Consider the following 11,833-nt stretch of genomic DNA (forward strand, 5'->3'; position numbering starts at 1 on the left):
CAATCAACTCTCCTTCCGTCACATGACAGTCATGATAAGATGCATGTCACACGCAACATAATTTACTAACTGTATGCGTGACATTATGTGACAAAAGTCGTTGTGTAGCCCGCCTTACAACTTTAGAGGTAGGGTCATACTGTATGTGACATATTTTCTGTACAGAATTTGGAAAATCAACAGTGAAGTAGCAGCGACGAAGTGGACTTAAACGGGTACTCCGGCCCTAAGACATCTTATCCCCTATCCAAAGGATAAGATGCCTGATCGCGGGGGTCCCGTTTCATGCAGCACCCCGCTATCATCAGCCTCCGGAGCGAACATCGCTCTCGGTCTGATAAATCATGATCACAGGGCGGGAGTATCGTCGTCACACTCCGCCCCCCCAATGCAAGCCTATAGGAGGAGGCGTGACAGGCGCCACGCTCCCTCCCATAGGCTTGCATTGAGGGGGCGGAAAGTGATGTCCCACGGGGGCGGAGCCGTGACGTCACGATACTCCAGCCCCATGATTCATCAGACCCGGAGCGATGTTCGCTCCGGAAGCTGATGATAGCGGCGTGCTGCATGAAAGATTGCGGGGTTTCCCAGTGGCGGGACCCCCACAATCAGGCATCTTATCCGCTATCCTTTGGATTTTTGTTCACTTTTGTTCACTTAATGTAGCAGAAAAAATTTGCCCCTATGCAAAATAAGAAAGTTATAGGGGTCAGAAGAGAACATTTTAAAAAGCATACAGATTTTTTTTTTTTAAGATATAAGGGGGAGATTTACCAGAACCTGCTGAGGAAAAATTTAGTAGTTGCCCAGAGCAACCAATCAGATAGGTGTGTACCCCTATAGTGTGTCCTGGAGACAATGTAAGTGGCAGTGCTGTGGCTCCAAGCCCGGCCTGTACCTTCTATATCCACCCCATGTGTGTTCCAGTGTCACCTTCAAGCACAGTAGATCAGTAACTAAAAAAATCTGATAATACAATTTTACAAAAACGTATTGAAAAAAGTGGGTGAGGCCATTCGTTTTCGGCCAAACACAGCCTAAATTTTCGGTTTCAGTCCAAAATTTCCCTTTCAGTGCATCCCTATTTGTGGGTGTTTTTTTTTTGTGTGTTTATGGGTGCAACTATCAACCACCCCTGAGCAAATTACTAGTTTAGGCCTCAAATGTACATGGTGTGCTCTCACTCCCGGGCTATGTTATGTGCCCGCAGATCACTTTGAAATTTCAATGAAAAAGCAGATTTGTTGCTGAAACCTTAGTGTGTGTTCACACGCTATTACTAGCAGCGGGTTTAACGCTGCGGGAAACCTGCTGCGAGTTATGGTACCATTGATTTGAATGGGTCCACAGACAGTCTGCAATAGTGTAAGATTTGCGGACTGTCCGCGGACCCATTTATATCAATTTAATACATATGAAGAAGGTGTGGAGTCGGCTACTACTTGTGAATATAGATAACGGTAATATGATACGTGTCTAGAGGCTAATGATTATTTGCTTCTTGGCGGTGCTCTGCTATTGAGAGTACAAGGGTCCTTGGGAAAAGCCTAGGATCCGGTATACACTTTTATCAATTGAAGAAATAGAAAGCGGCAACTCATCAGGATTAGCAGGATAACTTCAATACTTTATTTCTTTCATGTTAAAATCTGTAACATGGCAGCGTGGAGGGGAGAGGAGGAACAAGTATGGAAGGACGGCTGTAGCTAATTCGCGTGCATCATGTGCTTTGTGAGGCTCGTCCCAGAATTCTGAGCGGTGGGTGAAATACTCTCCTTCTCAGGTGAGTCCAGCTAGAGGGAAGGGAAATACTGGAATTCATGGGTTAAAAATGGTAAAAACATAGACATGAAAAAATATATAAAAATATGCAGAAATGCATCTAAATGTCTCATAGCCGGTTGGTGGAAATCTCCCGAATCCCCGCCGACTCGAGCCCTGTTGGAAAAAATTAAAGAGGTGTATAGGATGGAACGTCTTTCAGCAGTACTAAATAATAAACTCCATGTCTTTCAGAAGATATGGAGGCTTTGGGAGGATTATGATGATTCTCTGAATAACCACTGATGTGCCATGGCCATGCGAGATTCTCTATTTTATATTCTCTCTTTTATTTATTTTAATTTATTTCACCATTATTTCTTTTTGAACTTTACTTTCTTTCCCTTTCTCTCCTCCTACTTCATCTCTACAGTGTTTCTCCTTTATATATATAACGTTGCAAATTTTGCTTTATATATTGCAATGTACTCATGCTCACTGTACACATGTCGTATTTTTCTTCTGTATTAAAATACAAAATTCTTTAAATAAACAGTTATACGAAAAAAAATATGCAGAAAAAATATGTGTAAATGATGTAAAGAAGTTCATGTGAAGTTATCTTATGAAAACGCTAAGATCGTTCTTGTCGTTCAGTCCTAGGGCCCCTAGGGCTCGCGTTCGAATCATCCATTTAGCTTCTAGCCGACGTAGCATGGTTTCTTTGTCGATTCCTTGTGGAGCACTATTCACTTTTTGTATGCCGGTGATTTTTAAGTCATTGGTGTTTTCTTGATGGACTTCTTTTATGTGCTTGATCAGACGGAGCGCTTCTTGTCCGGATTTATGGAATATATGTGCTCTCGTAATCTAATGTGCATAGGACGAATGGTGGATCCTTTATAGATTTTTTTTATGAATACACATTATGCAGTAGATAACGTATTTTGTTCTACAATTAATGAATTCATTTTTTACTATTGTTTCTCCACCAATGTTTATTGTTTTTACTTGTTGTATATAATTGCAATAATTAAAAGACCCATATTTGTAGTTTCCTGTCGGTGTTAATTTTGTCAACCAGGATTCATTATAAATTTTTGGGAGAGGACTTCTTACAAGAAGGTTTTGTATACTTTTACTTTTCTTGAAAGTGATCAATGGTTTCCTTTTCGCTATTTCTTGGATTATTTCATTATCTAACCTATTTAATCCAGTAACTATGCCAGTCCAGTTTCTAGCTGGACTCACCTGAGAAGGAGGGTATTTCACCCACCGCTCAGAATTCTGGGACGAGCCTCACAAAGCACATGATGCGCGCAAAGTAACTACAGCTGTCCTTGCATACTTGTTCCTCCTCTCCCCTCCACGCTGCCATGTTACAGATTTTAACATGAAAGAAATAAAGTATTGAAGATTTTATCCTGCTAATCCTGGTGAGTTGCCGCTTTCTATTTCTTCAATGATAAAAACATTTAAATCAATGGTAGCGTAACTCGCAGTAGGTTTCCCGCAGCTGGAAACTCGTTGCTAACTACTAGCGTGTGAACGCACCCTTATGGAATCTGTTCTTAACAGGAATGTGTCTGCAGTACGTACACAGATTTCTGCAAGTCACATTCAGGTGAATAAGACTAATGACTATAATATGCCATGTGTGAATATACTCCAAATGTAAAAAAATAAACAAAAAAAACCCAAAACTTATTTGTCCAGAGTGGAGATACAGGTGTTTTATGGGATAAAATATGACTAGGAGATGACAAACAGCAGCACGTGTCCTGCTTTTTCTGAGTAATCTTCACAGCGATTTACTCTACGCAAGAACCATAAAGCTCAGGATGAACAACACTATAGCTATTATCAAGATACGGTAAAGATGCAGAGCAAGGAAGTGTGAGAGGACATACAAAACATGAATCCAATATATCAAATAGACCAATTCTGCATCTGTGATCAACCACAAAAAGGTATTTCAAGCGGTGATAAGACTGATCTTAATACGGGATAAATGTTCCTGAATATTACATAAGTCATACATCTGTAATATGTTCTATAGGTGAAGATGTGATAAGAATGGAGGAGACAAGTCTGAAGGAGACAAGTCTGCAGGCGCTCGGTGACAGGAATTTCTCTTCTCTTTCTACAAGTTCAGGCATTGCTATCAGCCGATCAGATGAAACGTTTCCTGGTAATGATGACAGAAGACGCCTCTCATTTATCACCGGACACAGGTGCAGGGAAAATGTCCTGCGTATGTAACTGGACCACGGCTGCGTATTCAGCCACATAGGTGAAGGAAAAGATAACCAGTTGCCCATAGCAACCAATCAGATCACTTCTTCAGAGGCCCTTTAAAAAATGAAAGAATCGATCTGATTGGTTGCTATGGGCAATTGATCAACTTTTCCTCTACACAGGTTTTGATAAATCTCCCCCATGGTGAAGACCGTATTTCATCCCCACATTTTCATGGATGTAAATCTCTGCAGTGCACCCACAAAATGATTGCGCAAAACAATCTGACTACATTTTCAAAGAAGTTTACACCAAAAAGAACAAAAGTGTGCACAATGCGCTCAGGTTTTTGAGAAGTGGGCGTGTTGATTTAGGAGACTTTTTCAAAAGCTTTACATGAAAATTCTGGTGTAAGGTTTTTTTTTTCTTTTAAGTTAAAAATGATGATTTTTAATTCTTGTTATCCATATTTCTAAACTTGACATTGCAAAATTCTATTGGGACCCAATTACACTACGGGATATCTGTCCAGGCGCAACTAAAATGATATGGGGCTAGACCGCATGGACATACACCAACCCCATAGATGCCAATGCAGAATGAACATTCTTTTGGCAGAGTCCGGAATTTCTGTAGGGTGAACAGGTCAGACATAATCCCATTGACTACAATGTTAGCTTCATGCAGCAGAATTCTGCTTATTTATGCTGTAGTGTGAATTGGCCCCTATGATACTGTCACAGTACTGTCACGTTTTTAAAATATTTTCAGAAATGACTGTAAAATTGCACAATTTTACATTGATTATGCAAATAACAGTATAACACACCATTTTAAAGCAAATGTGCATAAAAACACAGCAAAAATGAGAATTTTTGGGTATTTAACCCCTTAAGGACCAGAGCATTTTTTACACATCTGACCACTGACACTTTAAGCATTAATAACTCTTAGATGTTTTTACTTATGAATTTGATTCCGAGATTGTTATTTCGTGACATATTCTACTTTAACATAGTGGTAAATTTTCGTTGATACTTTCATCATTTCTTGGTGAAAAATTCCAAAATGTCATGAAAAATTTACTTTGAAGCGCTCTGCTTGTAAGGAAAATAGACATTCCAAATAAATGTTATATTGATTCACATTTACATGTATTGGTGGGTATAAACCTTTCTCTGAAGAGGATCGCACAGCGGCGCTTGCAGGAGGCTGTCTGTCATGTATGCACAGAGGCAGAGGTGATAAAACCAAGCAGGATTATTGGTTTAAAATACAAACACTGGTAAAATGCAGAGACAACGCGTTTCACCAGGATCCCCTTGCTTCGTCAGGTCAGGGGATCCTTGCGAAATGCGTTGGCAGCGACGGGGGTCAGAAACAGTGTATCGGGGTATACACATGCACACACACGCACCCTCATTTTACCAAGGATATTTGGGGAAAAAACTTTTTTTACCCAAATATCCTTGGTAAAATGAGGGTGCGTGTTATAGGCCGGTGCGTGGTATACCCCGATAAATATGGTAAATGCATCTTTTATTAAATTTTTATTGAGTGGGAAAGTACTACACTTAGAGAGCGCCTCCTCTGTTTTCTCTGTTCCCTTTTATATATATATGCTCCTCATTGATTCACATATACGATATGTCTATTTTATGTTGGATCATAAAGTTTACATGTTTTTACTTTTGGAAGACATCAGAGGGCCTCAAAGTTCAGCAGCAATTTTCAAATTTTTCACAAAATTTTCAAAAACTGAATTTTTCAGGGACCAGTTCAGTTTTGAGGTGGATTTGAAGGGTCTTTATATTAAAAATACCCCATAAATGACCCCATTATAGAAACTGCACCCCTCAAAGTATTCAAAATGTATTGAAAAGTATTCAAATTCAAAAAGTTTGTTAACCCTTTAGGTGTTTTACAGGAATAGCAGCAAAGTGAAGGAGAAAATTAAAAATCTTCATTTTTTTACACGCGCATGTTCTTCTAGACCCAGTTTTTGAATTTTTACAAGGGGTAATTGGAGAAAAATCCCCCTCAAAATTTGTAGCCCAATTTCTCTCGAGTAAGGAGATGCCTCATATATGTATGAAGTGTTCAGCGGGCACAGTAGAGTGAATTTTGCTGAAATGGTTTTTGGGGGGGCCAAGTTGCATTTAGGAAGCCCCTATTGTGCCAGAACAGCAAACAAACAAACAAAAAAAAACACATGGCATACTATTTTGGAAACTACACCCCTCATGGCACGTAACAAGGGGTCCAGTAAGCCTTAACACCCTACAGGTGTTTGACGACTTTTCGTTAAATTCGGATGTGTAAATGATAAAAAAATAAAATTTCACTAAAGTGCAGTTTCCCCCCCCAAATTTATCATTTTTACAAAGGGTAATGGGAGAAAATGCCCCCCAGAATTTGTAACCCCATCTCATCTGAGTATGGAAATACCCCATGTTAGGATGTAAAATACTCTGCAGGCGACCTACAATGCTCAGTAGAGAAGGGGTCACATTTGGCTTTAGGAAAGCAAATTTTGCTGAAATGGTTTTTGGGGGGCATGTCTGGTGCCAGAACAGCAATAAAAACCCCACATGGCATACTATTTTGCAAACTACACCCCTCAAGGAACGTAACAAGGGGTACAGTAAGCCTGAACACCCCACAGGGGTTTGACGACTTTTTGTTAAAATTGGATGTGTAAATGAAAAAAAATAAAAAAAAATTTTCACTAAAATGCTGGGTTTTCCCCTAATTTTACAAGAGGTAAATGTGTGTTTACAAAGCCTCCAGTGGTGCCAGAACAGTGGACCCCCCCCCCCATTTTGGAAACTACTACCCCTCACAGAATTTAATAAGGGGTGCAGTACGCATTGAACACCCGACTGGTATTTGACATATGTTTGGAACAGTGGGCTATGCAAATGAAAAATAACATTTTTCATTTTCACAGACCACTGTTCCAAATATCTGTCAGTCACGTGTGGGGTGTAAATGCTCACTGCACCCCTTATTACATTACGTGAGGGGTGTAGTTTCCAAAGTGGGGGGTCAATTGTTCTGGCACTATGGGGGCGTTGTTAACCCACGTGACCTTCAATTCCGGACAAATTTTCTCTCCAAAAGCCCAATGGCGCCTCCTCTCTTCTGAGCATTGTAGTTCGCCCGCAGAGCACTTTACATCCACATATGGTGTATGTTCTTTCTCAGAAGAAATGGGGTTACAAAGTTTGGGGGGGCTTTTTCCTATTTTCCCTTGTGAAAATGAAAAATGTAGGGTAACACCAGCATTTTAGTTAAAAAAATGTCTTTTTCATTTTCCCATCCAACTTTAACAAAAATTCGTCTAACACCTGTGGGGTGTTAAGGCTCACTATACCCCTTGTTACATTCCGTCAGGGGTGTAGGTTCCTGAGCCTTGTTGTGCGTCCGCAGAGCATTTTACGCCCACATATGGGGTATTTCCGTACTCAGGAGAAATTGTGTTACAAATTTTGGGGGTCTTTTTTTTCCTTTTACCTCTTGTGAAAATAAAAAGTATGGGGAAAACACCAGCAGGTTAGTGTAAAATTTTTCAGTTTTTTTACACTAACAAGCTGGTGTAGATCCCAACTTTTCCTTTTCATAAGGGGTAAAAGCCCCCAAATTTGTAACGCAATTGCTCCCGAGTACAGAAATACCCCATATGTGGCCCTAAACGGTTTCCTTGAAATACGACAGGGCTCTGAAGTGAAAGAGCGCCATGCGTATAGGGGTTGACACAGGGGTATTCTACACCAGTGATCCCCAAACAGGGTGCCTCCAGCTGTTGCTAAACTCCCAGCATGCTGGGAGTTGTTTTGCAACAGCTGAAGGCTCCGTTTTAGAAACACTGCCGTACGATACGTTTTTCATTTTTATTGGGGGCAACAGTGTAAGGGGGGTGTATATGTAGTGTTTTACCCTTTATTATGTATAGTGCAGTAGTAGTGTAGCGTCTTTTGGGTACATTTACACGGGCGGGTTTATGGCGAGTTTTCCGCTAGGAGTTTGCGCTGCGGCGGAAAAGTTGCGCAGCTCAAACTTAAAGCAGGAAACACACTGTAAACCCGCCTGTGTGAATGTATCCTGTACATTCACATAGGGGGAGGGCAAACCTCCAACTGTTGCAAAACTACAACTCCCAGCATGCATGCTGGGAGTTGTACTTTTGCAACAGCTGGAGGCACACTGGTTGGAAAACCTTCAGTTAGGTTGTTACCTAACTATTTCCAACCAGTGAGCCTCCAGCTGTTGCAAAACGACAACTCCCAGCATGTACTGATCGCCGAAGGGCATGCTGGGAGATGTAGTTATGCAACAGTTGGAGGTACGCAACTACAACTCTCAGCATGGCGAGACAGCCGCTTGCTGTTCGTGCATGCTGGGAGTTGTAGTATTGCAAGATTTAGAGGGCCACGGTTTAGAAACCACTGCACGGTGATCTCCAAACTGTGGCCCTCCAGATGTTGCAAAACTACAAATCCCAGCATGCACAGACAGCAAACTGCTGTGTGGGCATGCTGGGAGTTGTAGTTTTGCAAGATCTAGAGGGCCACAGTTTAGAGATCACTGCACAGTGATCTCCAAACTGTAGTCCTCCAGCTGTTGCAAAACTACAAATCCCAGCATGCCCAAACAGCTGTCTGGGCATGCTGGGAGTTGTAGTTTTGAAGCATCTGGAGGGCTAAAGTTTAGAGACCACTGTATAGTGGTCTCCAAACTGTAGCCCTCCAGATGTTGCTAGGCAGCTCACCAGCTTACACCATGCGTCCTGAAGAGGTTAAAATTGGCACAAAAAGTTGATATTTTTGCGTGAAAAAAAAAGTGCCACGAAACCAAAACAAAAAAAGTGGTTATTATTACAATAACATAAATTAGCCTAGGCTCACACTGCATTATTCCTGTCCATTAAATCTATAGGTATCATAGGAAAAAATGGATGCGTTAACAGATGCTGCTGTATGCTATAAAAAGCTGACTGTACGCCATAGCGTGTACGGCTACATTTTAGCATACAATAACATTCTTTAAAGGAAGACAAAAAAACGACATCCAGGGTTGGCCTAAGAAAAGTTACGTCGACACATGTCCCCTGCCGGAAGCCCATAGAACGCTCTTATAGCTTCCGTTAGGACAATATTTAGCTTACCCATTGGCTATGCTTGTTGTATTCACAAGGAGAATTCCCAGAGCGTATGTTGTCAAATCTACTTCTGTAAACCTTATGGCTTGGGCCGCGTTCACATTCCGATTAGTGCCCCTGTGAAGAGATACGGTATCTTTAGCTTTAATCATCTACAAACGTATCTGAGCATGGATGCATACTATGGCTGTCACGATCCTGATTGCATTGACTATGTTGGGTGATTTTCGGAACACTTCCAACTTCGGATGAAAAACATGTCAGATGTGCTGGGAAAATGACCTGAGCATAAATGTCACTAGCAAACTGCGATAAGGTCCATGCCGGACATAGGAGTGAACGTGTTCATGCGCAGACACGATGGCAGCCTGACTGAGCTTCAGAAATTGTATCTGTGCAGAGGCACTAAACGTGATGTGCACACGGCCTGAGGCCACGTTCACATAATGGAATTTCCATGTGAAATTCTGCATGGACATTCCGCTGCAGCAGAGTCCCATTGATTTCATTGGGATTCTGCTGCACGGTGCACATGGTGGAATTTCTGTGACAGAAGTTTCTACCGTTGAAATCCTGATCCGGAGTCCGCAGAAAGAACAGACTTGACTACTGTTTCTGCAGAGTTCTCACAGAAATGCATTGCAGTCTACAAGATGGCGCATTTCCAAGCAGTCCTAATGCCGGCATGTTCTGTCAGCACTCCACTGTCGGGGGAATGTCCACATAGCCTTAGTGTCTATTCACATGGTGGAATTCCCCCTAAAATAATAGCCCATAGACTTCTAAGGGATTCCGCACTCCCATTCACAATTCTGAAATTCCGCAAGCGTGTGAATGGGAGTGCGCAATCCCGTAGAAGTCTATGGGCTATAAATTGAGGGGCATTCCACTGTGTGAATAGACCCTTAGGGCACATTAGATTTAATGGGATACGCCAGCAGGCGGTTCGGCGATCCTGTCGATGGGTTCAGATGCACGTAACATGGCGTGCAGGACGGTGTTCACACTTCGCCATTTTCATATGATTTTATCTTTCATGCCCTAAAACACACACATTTTCACCGGCCATCGCCAGGACTTTTCATCTCATTCATTTGCACTTTTATTTCTTCATTATAACTGGGAAAGTGCACAAAAAACAGACATTAAATATAATTGTGCCGCCATTTATTAAGAAGCGTGCGAGAGGTGAACCTTATAGAAAACAGCGATTACGTACTGCTGCGCCAATCCGCAGTGTGAACACTGCGCCTACAGAAGATACAATGTCAGATGTCACAGATTAATGTTTTCCATACAATGTCCTGAGCTGCAAGAAATCCTAAAAATCTCCTTGTCATGAAGGACTGTATACAGGGAATGGAGAGAAACAATCTCCTGACAGGACCCGGCGCCAGATAACCCCCAATAATCCGCACACACAGCTCCTCAGGTGACAAATACAAGGAGGAGAACCACAGGTCCCAGGCTGCCCGCGGACTCACCACAGGAGGTTTTCCCGCCGTCTCGGTGACAGGAATGAGTCGCCGGGGCTGTGACGTCACGCTCCGCGCGGGAAGCCGGCTGTGAGGGGGAAGTGGCGGGAAGAGCAGACGGTCACATCGTGAGGAGAAGATGGCGGGAGGAGTCTATTACTGTATAATGACCGCTCTCCTCTCAGGTAACGGGACCGCTATAGTGCACCCTATAATCCGCCATGAACGGAGGGAGCAATGTCCTCGGTGTCACAACAGCTTCTCCTCCTTTAATATGTCTGCTTGCTGTCAGTATATATTGTATGTGTGCTGTGTGTCCAGTGTATGTGTGTTGTGTGTGTGTCCAGTGTATGTGTGCTGTGTGTCCAGTGTATGTGTGCTGTGTGTCCAGTGTATGTGTGCTGTGTGTCCAGTGTATGTGTGCTGTGTGTGTCCAGTGTATGTGTGCTGTGTGTGTCCATTGTATGTGTGCTGTGTGTCCAGTGTATGTGTGCTGTGTGTCCAGTGTATGTGTGCTGTGTGTCCAGTGTATGTGTGCTGTGTGTCCAGTGTATGTGTGCTGTGTCCAGTGTATGTGTGCTGTGTGTCCATTGTATGTGTGCTGTGTGTCCAGTGTATGTGTGCTGTGTGTGTCCATTGTATGTGTGCTGTGTGTGTCCATTGTATGTGTGCTGTGTCCAGTGTATGTGTGTCCAGTGTATGTGTGCTGTGTGTGTGTCCAGTGTATGTGTGCTGTGTGTGTGTCCAGTGTATGTGTGCTGTGTGTCCAGTGTATGTGTGCTGTGTGTCCAGTGTGTGTGCTGTGTGTCCAGTGTATGTGTGCTGTGTGTGTCCAGTGTATGTGTGTCCAGTGTATGTGTGCTGTGTGTCCAGTGTATGTGTGTCCAGTGTATGTGTGCTGTGTGTGTCCAGTGTATGTGTGCTGTGTGTCCAGTGTATGTGTGTCCAGTGTATGTGTGCTGTGTGTCCAGTGTATGTGTGCTGTGTGTGTCCAGTGTATGTGTGCTGTGTGTGTCCAGTGTATGTGTGCTGTGTGTGTGTCCAGTGTATGTGTGCTGTGTGTGTCCAGTGTATGTGTGCTGTGTGTCCAGTGTATGTGTGCTGTGTGTCCAGTGTATGTGTGCTGTGTGTCCAGTGTATGTGTGCTGTGTGTGTCCAGTGTATGTGTGCTGTGTGTGTCCATTGTATGTGTGCTGTG

General features: G+C 42.7%; 1 protein-coding gene across 4 annotated transcripts in view; it reads right to left on the reverse strand.

Moving 5' to 3' along the window:
* LOC130295695 (uncharacterized) overlaps positions 1–10,814 on the reverse strand; it is a 64,481-nt gene extending 53,667 nt beyond the window's left edge. For 2 of the 4 annotated variants that reach the window (XR_008848957.1, XM_056546716.1), the window contains exon 1: positions 9,167–9,287. Coding sequence is in view for 3 of the 4 variants with exons in the window: in XM_056546716.1 (XP_056402691.1) it covers positions 9,167–9,170 (4 nt within the window). In the remaining variant the exon portion in view is untranslated. Of the gene's footprint in view, positions 1–9,166; positions 9,288–10,354 lie in introns of those variants that run through there. The other 2 variants (XM_056546717.1, XM_056546718.1) reach the window with 2 other exon arrangements.
* Between the last annotated feature and the right edge of the window lie 1,019 nt (positions 10,815–11,833).

This window comes from Hyla sarda, chromosome 11, assembly GCF_029499605.1.
Source record: "Hyla sarda isolate aHylSar1 chromosome 11, aHylSar1.hap1, whole genome shotgun sequence".
NCBI lineage: Eukaryota > Metazoa > Chordata > Amphibia > Anura > Hylidae > Hyla > Hyla sarda.